At 45.7% G+C, this 17,817-nt stretch overlaps 1 protein-coding gene across 3 annotated transcripts in view; it reads left to right on the top strand.

Annotated features, from left to right (window-relative positions):
• The first annotated feature begins 2,424 nt into the window (after nt 1-2,424).
• Nucleotides 2,425-17,817, top strand: part of LOC147906143 (spermidine copper dependent amine oxidase 2-like) — a 28,446-nt gene continuing 13,053 nt past the window's right edge. For 2 of the 3 annotated variants that reach the window (XR_015541283.1, XM_087376658.1), the window contains exons 1-10: nt 2,425-2,867; nt 3,008-3,117; nt 3,197-3,502; nt 3,727-3,839; nt 3,963-4,293; nt 4,408-4,623; nt 4,840-5,076; nt 5,292-5,477; nt 5,561-5,704; nt 5,795-6,063. Coding sequence is in view for 1 of the 3 variants with exons in the window: in XM_087376658.1 (XP_087232784.1) it covers nt 2,624-2,867; nt 3,008-3,117; nt 3,197-3,502; nt 3,727-3,839; nt 3,963-4,293; nt 4,408-4,623; nt 4,840-5,076; nt 5,292-5,477; nt 5,561-5,704; nt 5,795-6,063 (2,156 nt within the window). In the remaining 2 variants the exon portion in view is untranslated. The remainder of the gene's footprint in view (nt 2,868-3,007; nt 3,118-3,196; nt 3,503-3,726; nt 3,840-3,962; nt 4,294-4,407; nt 4,624-4,839; nt 5,077-5,291; nt 5,478-5,560; nt 5,705-5,794; nt 6,064-17,817) is intronic. The other variant, XR_015541284.1, reaches the window with a different exon arrangement.

Raw genomic sequence — 17,817 nt, 5'->3', positions numbered from 1 at the left:
AAGTTCTTTTTTGAAAGGTAGAGTATTTTGCACGAATATAAATCAAGATGATAGAAGCTAATAAGTAACTCATTAGTTGATAATGGATGTATTGGTAGAAGTGAAGCATCTATTAATTCTAACTTTCCCATATAAGTCTATGTATTTGCCTAGGTCTTAAACTCGGAAAAACCATAACTCATTATGTAAACACAAACTTTAGTAGGATTTGTCACAATGGAGAGATTAAACTTTGAAGAAAATTGAACCTTGGTAAAAACACTATTCAACATCATATGCAATCATAGTAGATGAAATAAAATTTTAAAAATCATTGTATCAATGAATGCTATGAGAATATGGGTTAACCTCAAGAGACACACATACCTTGGGCTAATAATGATGAGACACAGTAATATAAGGACCAATCAAAATGATTAGGGAAAGGGAGACAACCTTGCTAAGAATATGGACGGGGATGTGCGAGACAAGTAGGTCCTTTTCGTGGTTATATCCTATTTGAGGTCCAATAGACTATCATTGATGTTTTAGGGCTTTACAGTCGCACTTCGGAGTCTGTTGCATTGGCATGTCGTGCTCTATAAGCCAAGCTCTAAATGCTGTAATTTTCCTTTATATTATTTGAATAAAATCTTTGTTTTTTCCTCGCAAAAAACAATAATGCACAAGTCATTTTATGACACGTAAAATATGAAATTATCATTGGCCAAAGAGCCATGAATGGTACCATATGAAAAAAAAAGAATTTTCACATTTTGTTGCCAAAAAAAAGTTTGGATGATTTCCTCTAGATGTCCTTATTAGAACTTGCCTCTTAGGGATGAATGGGTGGCAAGGAGGAAAAAGGGGGGATTTCCCTTCTTTGAATATCAAAATGCACAAACTTTCATAGTGATGACACACTCAACCACCCAATGTCATGGTATCAAGTACATGCATCTTATCATTAAATGTATTTTGAAAAGGAGGTTTCCCTTCTCTTTTTTACTTTTTAAGCAGTCCTAGAGCTTATCATTCCTCGTGCAATGAATGCAGACTTGTTAGGACAAATCATAATGCAATGGGGCAACTCCCCGCTTATCCTTATACAAATTCGTTCTAAATACAACTACCACTTGCATTGAGATAAGTAGTGCCAATAACAAATTTTTGGCTGTCTTTTATGGAAGGACATTGTGATAGTTCAAAGAGAATTAAGCTTTTATTAGGCCTAGGTTCACAAATCCAATTGCTTATCAACCAAACATGGCTCAAAGTTAGCTCAACAAACACACGTACAACCTCACAACGACTTTCTCAAATCCTATTCTCCATTGACATCCTCTTTCGTTTTGTTGTTGCTACACATCTTCTTAGTGCATTTTCTACCCTATACGTTATTGACTTAATGTTAGATATAAGATCTTAGTCAAGTTTGACTTGTAAATTACAAGGGCAACGTAGTTAACCTTGTGTTGGAACATTAGTGGGACAAACTTAAGTTTGTCACGTTCTGAAATCTCCCCTTCACCTAACATATCATGATCATGTACCATTACACACTTCACAACCACCTCCTCTTCACCAAACATTTGTATACATAGCCCACAGAGCTACCATGCCACATACTAGAGCCTTTCCCACCATTTATAGTGTTATTACCTAACATATGCTTTGGCTACTATTTCAATACATAATGTGCGCAGGGATAGAGTGGAATGAGCTAACCAGCACTTTGCACTTTGATGTTAAATGACTAAAGAATGGTTTTCATCATGATGGTGCACAATTGCTTGTGTTGAATAATTCCCAAAAATGTACTTGAAATCCATTCTTTATGAAAGAGGAAGCTTCTCAAGGTGTTTGAATTGAATGAGAGCGTGCTTGAATTGAAATGAGAGCAAAATGAAGCGTACTGGAAGAGAATATTGCAGGGAAAATTTTCCGAGGTCACAAAAAAACTTGCTCTTTCTTTTGCAAATGTACTTATAGAAAACCTCCGAATTTACAAAATTATTAGTGTAGGAGGGGTTTGAAATTTTGTATAAACGGCGTGCAGGCAAAAAGCCAGTGTCCTTGGAAGTTGGAACGGGGGGAAGCCCGTGGTCCAGATCAAATCCATGTCGGCGACTGTTGGGACGTTTAAGTCAGGGAGGCCTTGGGCATGAGAAAAACGTGATATTGTGAGTGAACTAAAAGTCGCAAGAACAGCGTATATTTATTTAAAGGGCTTCCGTCAAAGCTGGAGGAGTGGGTGCTAAGGGACATTCAGGCCGCCGCAAACAAATCTAATAAAGGGATGTGTGTGAAGGCGACCTATAAGGGAGGGCCAGGTGTGAAGTCAAATTAAGTGGGGAAGTGGGGTTAGGTGTAAATGAGGCCCCCAAAAATGGGCGAGTATAAATAAGCGATTGTTTTGTCACCCTTCTTCCTCGATCGCCATAGCTACAGAACTGGAGCTCCGTCCGCCATAGCCACAGACCTTGAGCTTCTCTCCGCCATAGCCACACAGCTCCAGCTCCCTTCCCTCCATAGCCTCTCAGACCTCTTTGCTTCCCCCCTTCCCTTGCTGTATGTCAGGTAGTTCCCTCCTTGGCACCTCGCAGCACGGCTTCCTCCCCCCCTCCCTCGCTAATCCCTCCACATGGCCTCACATCCGAAACAGACGACGGTTTGCTGCCTCCCGCCCTCCCCTCCTCCCCCCTCCCTCGCTCCCAGCAATGAGCGCGAGCTTGACATGTCGGTGGCCCGAGAAGTAGCCTCTGCCGGACTCAGCGTCGCCTCAGATTGGGGCCTTGCCGCCTCCCAGCCCAGTGAGGAGCCCCACAGCTCCGCCATTGCTTTGCCGCTGCTCTCCGCCGACGGTGTCGCCAAAGCTGCAGCTAAAGGTGCGCGAATTTGGTTGCGCGAGGTTGCTTTCCCGTCGTTTGGTTTGCGTTGAGTCAGTAGCATGCTGCTGCTACCTTGATACAGCTCCCTGCAGCTGTGTGTGGGAGCGCCTCATTCAACACTAAGTTTTGGAATGCAGGGCCAGGCGTGGTGCTTCTTCCTCAATCCGCTCATCCCTTGGATCCGCTGGTCCCAGCTGAAATTGCCGTCGCCATTGCCACCGTCAGAGCTGCTGGAGCCACCCCTGAGGTATCTTCATCAGCCCTAGCTTCTCTTCGTGCATTACTTGGTGCGCTGTCCACACTCTCACCAAGTCCAATCTGTTTAGGTGCGTGATGGAATGCGCTTCGTCGAGATTGTACTCAGAGAACCAGAGAAGCACGTAGTTGCGCTAGCGGATGCGTATTTCTTCCCCCCTTTCCAACATTCCATTCTTCCTAAAGGAAAAGGTGGGCCTTTCATTCCGAGACAGCTACCGCCAAGACAGGCAAGACTGATCGTTTACAACAAACTAACCAACGAAACGAGTGTTTGGATCGTGGAGTTATCGGAGGTTCATGCTGCTGCTCGAGGAGGTCACCATCGCGGGAAAGTTTTGTCTACGCAAGTCATGCCTGACGTGCAGCCACCTCTGGTAGGCTGACCGAGTGTTTTTAAAAAAATTACAAAATTCGTTTTGAAAGCGTGCTCCCGTGGTTTTACGATTACGAATACGAGTAACGATTTCTGCATGCATAGCGTTACGTACATCGGGTTCATCTGTCGTAAGTATATAGCTTTAAAGTTGTTACTTTCTGGCGGATTAATCAGCCAATCTGATGGCAAGCTTCTCTACAAAATTTGAATGATGTGGTCTAGGATCCATTGGAATATGCGGAATGTGAGGCTACCGTTAAGGCGTTTCTTCCCTTCAGAGAAGCAATGAAAAAGAGGGGGATTGACGATATGGATCTTGTTATGGTAGATACATGGTAAGCCATCACACAACCAGCCGGTGATATCCACTTTTAGCGTATAGGTACGATCCTCAAGTATCGGAGTGGCAGATCTGGCCAAGAACAGACGAATTTCACCGATTTGCTTGATGTATTTAGGTGCGTTGGATATTATAAGGAAGAAGATGCTCCCAGTCGAAGGCTTGCAAGGCCATTGATTTTCTGCAGAACTGATAGTGATTGCCCTTTGGAAAATGGCTATGCTCGACCAGTCGAAGGTATCCATGTTTTAGTTGACGTGCAGAACATGAAGATCATTGAGTTTGAGGACCGTAAGCTGATACCCCTCCCACCTACGGATCCTCTCCGAAATTACACTGCTGCTGAAACACGTGGTGGGGTTGATCGAAGTGATGTCAAGCCTCTCTATATTACACAGCCAGAAGGACCTAGTTTCCGTGTCAACGGTTATGCTGTTGAGTGGCAGAAGGTATTGAATATAACGAGTTATTCTCTTAAGACTGATTGAAGTTCTGAACTACTTTTTGGTGTACCGTAGAAATGCCTCCTGCACTAACCTATACCATCATCATGATTGCTGCAGTGGAATTTCCGAATTGGTTTTACACCAAGGGAGGGTCTAGTAATTCATTCTGTTGCTTATAATGATGGTAGTCTAGGCCGTCGATCTATTGCACACCGCTTAAGCTTTGTGGAGATGGTTGTCCCATATGGTGATCCAAATGATCCCCATTATCGGAAAAATGCCTTTGATGCTGGGGAAGATGGACTTGGCAAGAATGCCCACTCCCTCAGGAGGGTTAGTCACTTTTCCAACAGTTTCAAGATGTTGCTTCAGGCTTTTCGTGTCGTATGTTTGAAATTTTGTATGGTTGAGCACGTTTTAGCATTAGCAGTTTCCAGGTTGACGCTTCAAGATCTTTAAACTTGGGATCTGGTACACATCCTATCAAATGCCAACGGTGACCAAACGATTAGTAGAACTTGACTTCTTAGTACATGTTTTCTGTTGCAGGGGTGTGACTGCCTGGGGCACATCAAGTATTTTGACGCTCATTTCACAAATTTTAATGGAGGTGTTGAAACAGTAGAAAACTGTGTTTGTTTACACGAGGAGGATCATGGAATCCTATGGAAGCATCAAGATTGGCGGACAGGTCTGGCTGAAGTGCGACGATCGAGACGCCTCACTGCTTCCTTCTTCTGCACTGTGGCAAACTATGAATATGGATTCTTCTGGCACTTTTATCAGGTTACGTAACAGTTTTGATACTAGGGCCCATGGGTCACGTTTCATTGGACTCGTAATCATCCATCAAGTGCTTTAGATACTAGGGTCCATGGGTCACGTTTCATTGGACTTGTAATCATCCATCAAGTGCTTTAAACGAGTAACTGCAAGTATCATTGTATTCAGAAATTATTTCCTTCTTCATTCTTACAGCAGTTTTATCGTTCTTACTTCAGGATGGGAAGATTGAAGCTGAAGTGAAGCTGACTGGAATTTTAAGCTTGGGGGCTTTGAAGCCTGGAGAGACCAGGAAGCATGGGACTGTGATAGCCCCGGGGTTGTATGCTCCTGTTCATCAACATTTTTTTGTCGCGCGCCTTAACATGGCAGTGGACTGCAAGCTGGGGGAAGCTTCGAATCAGGTAAATCTCTAGGTCTGAAGTTCACTAACGTGCATTGAGCCCGTATATTGTTCCTTTTGTGTACCGCTTGTGTGTTTTGTCAGCAGGTCGTGGAGGTGGATTTGAAAGTTGAAGACTCAGGCCCTGAGAATATACATAATAATGCGTTTTATGCTGAGGAGACTTTATTGCGGTCGGAGCTGCATGCCATGCGTGACTGCAATCCTCTTGCTGCTCGCCACTGGATTGTAAGGCTTCTGTGTATATGTGAATAACTCCTGCTATTTGGGGCTTCCTTTCGCTCTGTGGAGACATTGATCTGCATTTGGTTCTTGCAGGTGCGGAACACCCGAACTGTGAATCGGACAGGACAGTTGACGGGCTATAAACTGGTCCCTGGTTCTAATTGTCTTCCCCTTGCTGGTCCAGAGGCCAAATTTCTGAGAAGGGCTGCTTTTTTGATGCACAATCTTTGGGTGACACAGCACAGCAGGGAGGAACAGTTCCCTGCAGGTGAATTTCCAAATCAGAATCCACGTGTTGGGGAAGGATTGCCGACCTGGGTGCAGCAGGATAGAAAGCTGGAGGAAGCTGATGTTGTACTATGGTAAGCCAGACTTAAGGAGATGAAATTTGGGACGCTTTTTTCGGGCTTGAAGTTGTGTTATATGCTAGAGGACTCTGGGAATTTTAACTTTTTATTGGGGGAGCTTCTGAGTGTTACATTGTTTCGTTTTTCCTTTTTTTGTGGGGAAAGTGTTAAGAGTCGTCATACAAATCTTTAAACGATTTCTTGTGGAGCGTCTTGCAAGTTGCTCGACAAGGCGACCTTTTCTAAGCAATATTGCTTGGAGCTTTTCTTTTTCCTCTTGGAAGAGATTCAAGAGAGATGCCACTCAAATGAAAAGAATGTGGAGGGAGGGAGTGGTTATCAGTTAGAAGTGCCAGCCTTCTTCATGACAGTCTGCCTCCACCATGGAACTGACAGAAACCAGAAACCTAACACAATGACAATTTATAGCTCCTTGCTGAGTTTTGCAAAGTTTCGAAGGGATGTACTTAGCAATTGTAATGATAGGCTACAGAAGAAATTGGCACTTAACTATGCAAGTAATTTCTAGCAAACGGTTGCAGGGTTAGCATGAAATGGTAGGATATTGTAATTCACCAAGACTATGGGCCATGTCGACCAAGATGTCGAGCGTAACCCGAAAGGGTTCACACCGTCCATGGCGAGCCTAAGATGTACGGTTGTGTGGCTCCCTCGCAAAGTCTGGCCACTGATTGTCTATGTGCTTCCAAGTTGCACAATTTGCAGGAATCCTCAATGTGTCCTCTTTCCCTTCCTTTCGTGCTTTCTCCTTGTTTGTAGGCTTACGCTTGTCCCCTCAATCCAATCCCTTTGGAAGTTGCTTCTCAAACTCCTCCTTCCTCTAACTACTTATTTGAAAAATGGTATGTTTCCTCTCTTTTGTATGGCCAATCCACGAAACACCAAGCGAGACTTTTCCAGTCAAGAAAGTGCTTCCTATTTTTTCCTCCCTTTTATTTCCGCTATTTGCATTGGCAACAAAGTCAATGTGGGGACATTGTTCCTGTCTGGGAAAGAGGGCCTTTGAGAGTAAGGTGGGCTACCCAAGCTTCCAAGAGTATCTTGGAACGAGATTGGAACAATGGACTTGGTGCCAGGTTTGGCTGGTTGGATTGTCAGTCAAAACCAACTGTTCTAAATTTTAGACTTTTTAGTTATATTGTCAGTCAATTTCTGGTTGGAATTTTAAATTTGCCAATTTGATTGCTATTCAACAGGGAACCGGTTGGCTGATCTTCCCCCCTCCCCCCCACCCCAACACTGCTTGGGGCCCAGGTGGATGATGTTGAGTGACAAAAGTCACAGGTCAGCATAGAAATTGCAGTCTTGGTCAAGATTCCAAAGCTTTCATGGGTGCCTGCTTTATTGTTGACCATGTGGAGCTCAAGTCTTTGTTAGAATTTTGCTTTAATAAGGAAGAACACTAATCCTTTCAATGCACACGGGGAGAGAGAGAGAGAGAGAGAGAGAGAGAGAGATTGTGCAAGGCCAAAGAGGCTTATAGAGGAATTATAACTTGTGAGGTAAGAACCATAATTGAAGTGAGCTCCTTGTGGGCGTGACTCCGGTCCATCAAGGATCCTGGTGTTTCTAAAGCATGCCATGACTCTTATCACTGGCCTGTCCTCTACTCCACTCTGTAGGATGGACGTGTACATTGTGAAGTGGTCTAAGTGGCTAGGCGTCACGATGCTACTAGGAGGGTGCCTCAGATACAGCATGCTTAGCCTCAGAATCTGGCCTCTCTGGAGAGTGGGCCTGGCTTCTTTTGTCAGGCGATGGCCACTCTGTGTGACCTCAATCGAGGAGAAGAATTTTGGGAGCATTTGCTGCGAGGTCTATGTCCGTCTGCCAGCCTTGGTGAGTCTGTCGCAATGCCCATCTGCTGTCTGAAGTTGGGCGGGGTGCTACTTGGTTAATTGCAATAGAGCCAAATGAGTAGGCTACAACGCTTATCTTTGTGCTTGAAAATAAAAGAAAAGGAAAGCTGTCCATTACGAATTGCAACCCCTTTCTCAGAGGCTTGATTTATTTAATTGGGAAAGCACCGGTAGAACATATAGAATTACACTACTTCCAGAGTGACTTCATAATGAGAACTTGAAGGGTTACTCCGAGGTGTTAGCAAACAGCCAAATAAGATAATGTGTCTCAGCCAGCTAAATGGACAGCAAGCTTGACACACATCTGCATTGGCAGCTTTGTCTTGTTGCCATGTGCCTTCATTTGCACTGCTATTTGCTACTTCTCGAAGCTAAGCTCCAAGCAGAACAACTCTTCTCTCTATGATAGAGGCTGTGGATCTGATAGCTTCTAGGATACGCCTTGACTCCAAGATTGTTAACCCCGGGTACCCACATGCAAAGATACCTGCATGTGGGAGATATGTGAATGTATCTGAGGTGGCAAGCAAGTGGTATGCAGGAGTGGAGCATGCAGGAAGATGTACAAGAAGCGGTTTGGGGAAATGGTAGTGCACAGCAGAGTAAGAGTACAAGGTGGTCACGGTGGCAGATGCACAGTCAAACCGTTTAAAGGGAGCAATGGTAGCAGAGTAAGAGTACAAGGTGGTCACGGTGGCAGATGCACAGTCAAACCGTTTAAGGGAGCAATGGCAACTTAAGAGCAGGCTGAACCTTGAGAAGAAGCCTGAGCCTGAGGAAGCCGACTACTTAAGAGATTAGAACTACCCAAGTAGCCTAAGAGACAAAAAAGGCTACAATGAAGTCTCAAGGATGAGCAGAGAGTGTTTCTTGTATTTTGTGCGGATGTCCAAGAGAGGAAGACTGAGAGGAAGGATTCTTGCATTCATTGAGAGGAAGCAATATTCACACAGCCATTGGTCGTTTGAACTTGGGCCCAGAGCCCCCTTGCCTTTAATACACCTCGCTCTTCTCCTAAATGGCTCTTAATGTTTACAGTAGGTGACTTGCTGTACAACCGGGGGGAAAAAGACCGTCAAGAAAGATTTACCACCCACTGCTGTAAACCAGCATTCACTAGCCCCAATGAGCTTTCAGTGAACCAAGGTGTAAACCAGCATTCACCAGCCCCAATGAGTGTTCAATGAAGTTCATTGAACCAAGGCTCTTGCAATTCACCTTATTTAGATGCGTGATCTGTTGGGATATATCAAGGTGTATGCCTCAGGCACACCTTGGTTTCTATGTGAGAGTGCTAGAGGCACAGTTAGGTGCATATAAGCACAGTTAGGTGGTGGTAAGCCACATAGGATGATTGAGAGAATCTAGGAGCAGATTGAGGAGATGATTGTGGAGCTCTGAAGTCATCAGTGATGTCAGTGAGCTTGTAAGAGGTGCTTACATAAGGACCTCACTCTTCTTCATTCTATATGCAAGTATTTTGAATTTGTGTTCACTTTACTCTTTCCTTTCAGTTTACCAACATGGGATCAGAGCCATTTGATCCCCTTTGATCCCATTTTTGCCACATCATCATCTTCTTCTCCATCTTCTTCTTCACCATCTCTTCCTCTTCTTCCCAAATCTTGCTTAAGCCTGTTCTCCTCCGTTTCTCTGCCATTCTCCACGCCCTTCCTGCTGGAGATACACCTCGAAGGGGCGAACCCTTGGCTGCAACGAATTGAAGAATCATTGCCTCTGCTCGTCATCATTTCACGCAGATCGTCGACTCTTCGTGCGTTTTCTCTAAGACTGCCCCATGCTTCTCTAATTCCTTTCAGAGGGAGCTTCTCCATACCTAGAGCTAACCTGTGCTGAAATCTGAGCAGCAATGGCTGCATATTCAAGCTGAAAACAGAGAAAAACCAATCGAAAATGAAGAGACCAGCTATGGTGCCCTGACGCGAATTTGCGCCCCTTCTCCTCTGTGGACCTCCTGTGGTATATAAGCTTTCTTTTGCATCAGAAACCCCCTTTTTCTTTGCTCTGGAGAGTGAGAAACAAGCCCTCCAAGTTCAGTCCTTTGTTTTTTGACAGTTTTGACAAGTGTTTGCAAGTGATGCTACATGAGATGCTACTTTAGCATTTCTGAGTTTTTGAATTTTTCAATAGCATCAGTACAACTGTGGCTTCAGCTTTGCTTTGAGTTACTATACCTGGTTTTGATTGGAAAGCTTTCATTTAGCCACCTCTGTGAAGCATTAAATGCTTATATTTTGAAGCATTTCAGTTGTTATTCTAGCCTTGTAAGAGAGAAGACACTGCCCAATACCTGGGTTAGAGCCTCTCGTGGCTTTGCTTATGCAAAATATGTGAAAAGCCAAAACATAAAGCAATGTCTTGTTATGCTACAAAGGAAGAAAATGCCAACATGGCTTTCTTGATGAAGATTGCCAAGATAATGGTTGCCAAAAAGGAAGCAACTTCAAAGACAGAAAAAGCCAATCTACTTTCCGTTGATGTGCCTCCACAAGATGAGGCATCCTTTGAAGATTATGCTTTTTAAATCATCTCTATGTATGCTCCAGATCTCTCTTTTTATGTTGAGTCAAGGTACTCAGCCTGGATAGTCCTCCAAAATGAATGAAATAAACTATTGTGTTTTGTGTGTAAACACCTCTGGTCACCTTATGATGTAGGCCATGTGTATCTGTTTTGCTCCATGGTACCTCCTGCAGACATTGTGTGCATGTACATGCAGGGGAGATAACCATTGGAAGGTCTTTTTGTATCCCTTTTGTTTACCTTACACCCATGGGAACCCTTGCTAGCTTGAGATCCTAGCCATTGATAGATCCATGACCACCATGAGATGGCATGAGACACCTTGTGCTAGCTGCATCCTTGACATAGCCTGAGGCATTCCCTTGAGGGGGGGTTTGTTGGGATATATCAAGGTGTATGCCTTAGGAACACCTTGGTTTCTATGTGTGAGTGCTAGAGGCACAGTTAGGTGCCCATAAGCACAGTTAGGTGGTGGTAAGCCACATAAGATGATTGAGAGAATCTAGGAGCAGATTGAGGAGATGATTGTGGAGCTCTGAAGTCATCAGTGATGTCAGTGAGCTTGTAAGAGGTGCCTACATAAGGACCTCACTCTTCTTCATTCTATATGCAAGTATTCTGAATTTGTGTTCACTCTACTCTTTCCTTTCAGTTTACCAACATGATCATCCCTTTGGCTGCTCGCCGCAGTTCTGCCCCCCATCTTGGGCAATCGCTCTTAGGCTATTTGCTGCAAGTCAGCCTCTCCCTTATAGGTAAGATTTTTAGCAAACTCCTTAGCCACTTCATCGCTCTTGCCATGCAGAAGACAAACATTGGCAAGCATCAAATTAATTCACAATTTGGATATGGACAACCGTTGTCCAATTCATGGCAAAATATTCAAGCAACCTTTCATTTCAGATCAGTTTGGATGCAAGGCTAACAATTAGCCTTCGACCAAACACTGGATGCTAAAGGCATGTGATACTTTCAAATATCCATGATTCCTTGCAAACTCCCCCTCCTTATTCCCCGATCCTGAAGGTCATGGCAAGCGTGTCCTACCATATGCCCCTTCAATCAAGCTTACTCTTTGGCCAACATGTTAGAGGTCCTTATCCCTATGGAATGATTGTTTCTTGGGAGATCTTCATTTATATTTATAAGCCCAGCTCCCACTATTATTGGCGTCCGACTTCAACTATAGAAGCCATGCCCCAAATCATAGTCACCAGAAACGTTTTGAAACGTGGAAACATGAAACGTTTCAAAACTATTCACAAAAAATGCAGAAGTTTCGAAACTCCTGATTGTACTCTCTAGTGTCAAAAATGTCTAAAATATGTCCCACATATATATGGCATGTTCAAATGATGCTTAACATGTAGAATTTCTAGTAATACTACCCTTGGCCACGTTTCTTTGGGATAGAAACGTGAGAAACGTTTCTTTACCAAAGAAACACGTTTTGTTGTGACTATGTCCCAAATAGCTTGCTTTTTCTTAAAGCCTAGCTTTTCCTAGAATAGCATTTGTCCTTCTTGGTTTAACCTTGGCTTTCTTGGACTAGCTAGGCAGCCTAGGTGCCAGTTTTACAAAATTACAAGGGCATAAAGACTTTTTAATGTCAGCTTTATGGATGTAAACATAATGGAAAGTACAAATCCATGCATGGGCTGGGTGCTTACTGTGGAAGTGAACATCTAGCTCCCATGTAGGAGCTTAGGAGCTTGGGTGTCTTGGAGCATTTTTAAGGGGGTTGGGTGTGCAGGGTTGGTCCCAAATTGGCTTTTTGAAATGAGTTTCTTTTCTATTCTTAAAAAATGTGCTTCACAGAGAGAGAGAGAGAGAGAGAGAGAGAGAGAGAGAGAGAGAGAGAGAGAGAGAGAGAGAGAGAGAGAGAAAGTGTATTATTGTCCACTAAAGGCCAAAATGGGCCCATGGGACATCAAGAACTCTGCATACAAGATAGCACAAAATCAACGTGCCACAAAGAAGAGGCATCGTCAAATATCATCTAAGTGCTACGCAATACAATGCAAGTGAAAGTACATAATGTCAAATCTGAGCCTAAATACAAAGTAAACTAGATGCAAGGAAACCGCCCCTGGGTGCAAAATGGGGGGATGAGTACAATATGCCAATGCAAAGATACAAGTCCAGGTGTCACGGAGTCTGAGAACCAAAATAATACTGGAAATCCTGTCCATCGACTCTGCCTCCTGCTATGAGAGTACAAATCTGAGCAAAGGTGAGGTGAGCGGCTGGTGGGGCGAGATCTCCATGAGTAAGTCTCCTCCGAAAAGCTGCCATCATCCTGGATCGTCTGGAGATGAAGCGACGAGTATGTCCCCTATGTAACAAGATCCTGCGGCGTCTACAAACCATCTCATATGTACATCCACAGGGTGGAGGCATGTGTCCTGTGTGAGCTCTGACCTCCTCGTGCTCCTCCTGGTCTCTGTCCTCTGGTATAGCGTGTGCCTGAGCTCTATCAGGCTGGGCTCTATCACGCTCCGGTCTGTGCTGATGGTCTCTGAGGTAGTCTCATCGAAGCATAGTGGCCTCCCTGACATAAAGAGCTAGGCAATGCTGATCCTCGTAGTCCATCACTCGTGAGAGAGGTCCAAAGCCATCCGTGAAGAGACAGTGGAATCTACCTCTGAGCTCATAGTATAGCGGGCATCTGCAAATGAAGTGCTCCTCTGACTCCACCTCTCCCATGGTGCAACAAGGGCAGATCCTGGTCTCTCGGCCTGGTCGCCGTCCATCCTCCATGCGTCGCATCCTACCAGCCTCTATCTCGAGCTGATGCGAAGAGACTCTAAGCTGGCCAAGGGCAATCCTCAGTGAGTGGGACATGTGGATACCTGTATAGCCTGGTGGAATGACAAATCCATCCTCTGAGATCCGAAGGAAGTGGTCACGATATGTGGCCATCTTCGTCGGAAGCTGCGTGGGATAAATCCAAGTGCGATACGTATGAAGTTGCAGCAAGTCTGCTCTCGTGACCTGGCTAAGCTCGTGGCGAGTCAACTCGAGATGAGGGGCATCTATGCTGTATCGGAAGGGAGACAGTCTATCCATGTCTAGTCCAAGAGATGTGAGCCACCTAGTGAGTCTGAAGTACCAGCAGTATCGGGCCGCAGATCGTGCCAACTCCATAGAAGATGCAAGTGCTAACCATGGCAACCGAGCTCTGCCTGCTGCTGAGTCTCCAAACTCCCTAACCCTATGCAAATACATGACCGACTGAAACGCTGCATCCAATGCAAGGGGAGTAGCTCCAAACTCTGCTAGCATGATCTCGTGCGGAACTGTAGCCTTGGCCCTAATGAGCCGAGAGAACATGATGATCTGTAACCTCTCTACTCGTCTCCAATCTGCAGCGCCGAGGTCTCCTGCCCAGAAAGGAGCTGCATACATCGCAGCTGGTCTCACCAATGTATCAAAAAGCAAGGATTTCGTATCGGGATGCTGAAAGTGGGACTGAAAACACTGACGCTCAAGATGAGCCAACGAAGCATACCCTTTACTAATCCTATCTCGTGCTGCATATGTCATGGTGAAAACCGGTCCCCTGAAAACTGCCCCCAAATAAGTGTACTCTCTAACAAGCTCAATGGGCTGTCCGTCATATGTGAAGCAAAACTCATCCGTGCTATAAATACGATCAGAGGTGTTGAAAACCATAACCTTGGTCTTGCCAAGGTTTACGGTCAACCCCCTGTCCTGGCAAAACCTGTGGAGTGCCTCAATATGTGCCTGGAGGCCCTGAGCAGTAGAGGAAATGAGAACCACATCGTCCGCGTACAGGAGGATAGGAATGGAGGATCCTGAGAGAGTAGAGCCCACACCGCCTGTCATCTGTATAAACATCTCTAGCTCATCAATATATAATCCAAAGAGAGTAGGAGAGAGCGGGCAACCCTGCTTCACCCCAATCGTGCTGCATACCTCCTCTGAGATCCCCTCACGTGTCCGAACCCGACCAGTGACCCTCTCATACAAAGCCATGATAGCCCACTGTATCTCTCCACTGAAGCCCATCTGGCGAATCCTCTGAAACAATCTGAATTGCGGAACTGTGTCAAATGCCTTCCTGAAGTCCACGAAGCAACAATAAAGCCGTTGCCTTCGTGACTTCGCCTCCTCTACCAGTGCCCTGAGTGTGAGGATGTGGTCAAGTGTCGAATGATCCCTGCGAAATCCAGCCTGCCCTCTGGCTCTGAGTCCTGTCATCTCGGCATGGTCATTTATACAGCTTTCCAAAACTGATGCATAGATCTTGGCCATAACGTGGCCAATCATGATGGTCCTGTGATTCGACGGCTCCATAGGGTCCCCCGACTTGTGGATAGGTACTATGGTATTGCCTAACCAGGACTGTGGTAGGCCTGTACAAACAGACTCATTGAAGAGACGAGAAAGAACAAAATCTAAGGCATCAATCCCATGGATTACATACTCCGCTTGCAATCCATCATGATCCTTAGCTCTCCCGTTCTTCAATCGGTGGACTGCTGCACGGACACTCTCTGGTGTGAAGAGACTAGATGAAGCTGGCCTAGGGGAATGGGATAAATCGATGGCTGGCTGATCTGGAACATCGTATAGAGCTGAAGTGTATGCAGACCAGACACGTGGATCTGTGAGGGGGCTCTGAGACTTCGAGCGGAGGAATTTTCTCCAGAATTCCTTGGAGTCACAGCTGAAAAGCAAGCTTCTCATCTCCTCCTCATTCCGGGCTAGAAATTGGCATTTCTTGCGCCTAACCAACCACTTGTAGTCTCTCTTGGTTTCGGCAAGGAGGGGAGACTTCTCCTTGGTCTCAAGGTGAAGTTTCCTGCGGAGTTCCTTACACTCCTCGTCATACCAACCGTTGCAAGGAACAAGACCAACCGGTGGGGGACTAGACGAATGACATGTGGCAGGGAACGACATGTGAGCGGCAGAAACGAGTGAAGTATGTACAAGTTCCCACCGGTCCTGCGTGGATGGTAGAGCATCTAATAGATGAGGACGGAGTAGGCGGCTGAGGTTCTGGCTATATACATCATCGAACTGGTGGTCGAAATGAACCTCGTAATAGGGTTGACGGTCATGATAATGAGGGGAGTCAAAGTAAAGTGGATGAGGGCATGAAGGGGCTAACAGTAAGGCTATGGATGGAAGGGACTAGAGTCGGGGGACCTATGATGTAGTCGATCACGCTAGTACCACGCCCAGAAGCAGAAGAGAATGTAGGCATGGAAGACTGTGGCCACCTGGACAAGCCGTTATAAATGACCATACTGTGCGAGGTGAGGAGCTCCAGTAACTGACGTCCCTGATCTGTGGGCTGTACTGTGCAGTCTGATGAAGTCCGACAGAGGCTATCATCGTGAAATGCTGGGAGTATGACCGGATCCTCCATGTAGTCATAAGTGAGGGCCTGTCTGTCTGAGGTCCTCGCGTTGAAGTCTCCTAAAAGGATGACTTCTCCGCGATGTGAAAAATCTGCAATGTCCGCTGAGAGATCCTCAAATATGGACTGGCCTGGTCCAGTGGAAGAATAGATCGACTGCGCCGGGGGGGAAGTAGCAAACTGCAATAAAAAGATCTCGCTGAGGGGCTCTGCGGCAGATGCGTACCCACAAGAATCGGGCATGTGAATCCGCTCTCTCCACTGTGATGATCCGATTGAGATGCTCTCTGTACAAAATGGCCACTCCTCCAGATCCTCTCACTCCAAATGTGAGAGAGAGAGAGAGAGAGAGAGAGAGAGAGAGAGAGAGAGAGAGAAATTTTATTAGAGTCTTCGGAAGACCGATGGGTCTATGAGATTGAAAGAAAACCTGATACAAATCACAGTAAGGGTGGAGCTACTGAAACGAGCATCATCACCCGTGCTGAACCCTAAGTCTGATCATACATAATCAAATACATCTGGATGTAACAATGAAAAGAAAAGAAAAGGACTGGAGCGGAGCGGAATCCTCTGTATGTCATGTCGCCTTGGCTGGTGCACAGTCGTAATGGGACGCTGGCACCCGTCAAGGTGTGCCGTGCATCTCGGTCTCTTGGATGAGGCTCGAGACAAGACCACATCCACTGTGACTCCCATGGGATGTATCTCGGGTCTAAACAATGACGGGAGGTTCCCCAGAGTGATCTGTCTCTCCCGATGTCTCGTGTGTCGTGCTGCGGTCATTGGATCAAGGTCTCTGTCACGTCTACGGCTAGAGACAGGACGTTCAATGCCACTCGATGGGAAGAACTCTGTGATCCTGCTTTGAGGTGTCCGACTCAACCTCCTGACAGTCGCACAATATGCATAAGCGATGCTCCCTAGGAATCCCCTCTGCTCTATCGCTCTCTATGCGGAGGCGGTGTGATGATACCCGAAACTGTCCGATGGAGATCCGTAGTGTGAGAGGCATATGAAGCTCAGTGTACCCCGGTGCTGTGATGAATCCCTCCTCCGAAATACGAAGACAGTGATCTCTGTAGAAACTCAGCTTCACTGGGAGCTTTCTCGGCTCCAACCAGGTCCTAAAGGTGTGTAGTTGTAGGAGATCCTCTTGAATGACCTGGTTGGTGTGTGGCCCAATCGGGATGGTGGGTGGGAGTACCGAAGGGGCATCTAAACTGTACTGAAAAGGAGGTATCCTATCGATGTGAAACCCTAGTCTCACAAACCATTTGTGAGTCCTGCATACCAGCATCGCTCGTCTCCCTCTGTTGCCAACCTCATAGAGGAATCAAGAGCCAACCATGGCAACCTATGTCTCCTTGATGTGCAGTCCCCATATGATCTAACCCGGTGTAGATATGTGATGGTTTGAAAGGCTGCATCTAGCTGGAGTGGAGAAGCACCAAACTCGGCCTGAATGATGTGATGTGGTACAGACGGTTTCCCCCGGATCATCCGTGAGAGCATGAGGATCTGCAGGCGCTCTACCGGTGTCTTGTAAGAAATCCTAGATTTACTATATTTAGAAATGTGCTAAGAAACAGAAGGAGACTGAAATAGCAGAGAACAAGGAATATTTGTATGGTAGAAGTTTACCAATCCGAGAAAAGACGGAAGTGTCGGTCATGACCTCAAATGGAAGGTTTGGGTCAGCAATAGCCATAACTGGTGTGGTAGTGAGTGTTTGCTTGAGTTGTTGAAAACTATACTCTGTTTCGGGAAGCCATTGAAAAATTGCTGTGCTTTTCAATAATTTGAATATAGGAGCTGCGATTTCGGAAAACTGATAGACCTTTGTATGGTAGAAGTTTGCCAATCTGAGAAAAGAGCGGACATCATGAACATTCGTAGTAGTAGGCCAGTTTCGGATTACCTCGACCTTCTTAGGATCCACAGAGATGCCTT

Source organism: Dipteris shenzhenensis, chromosome 1, assembly GCF_047967505.1.
Source record: "Dipteris shenzhenensis isolate YYH24624 ecotype China chromosome 1, Dip_SZ_1.0, whole genome shotgun sequence".
Lineage (NCBI taxonomy): Eukaryota > Viridiplantae > Streptophyta > Polypodiopsida > Gleicheniales > Dipteridaceae > Dipteris > Dipteris shenzhenensis.
This window is presented reverse-complemented; position numbering and strand designations above follow the sequence as displayed.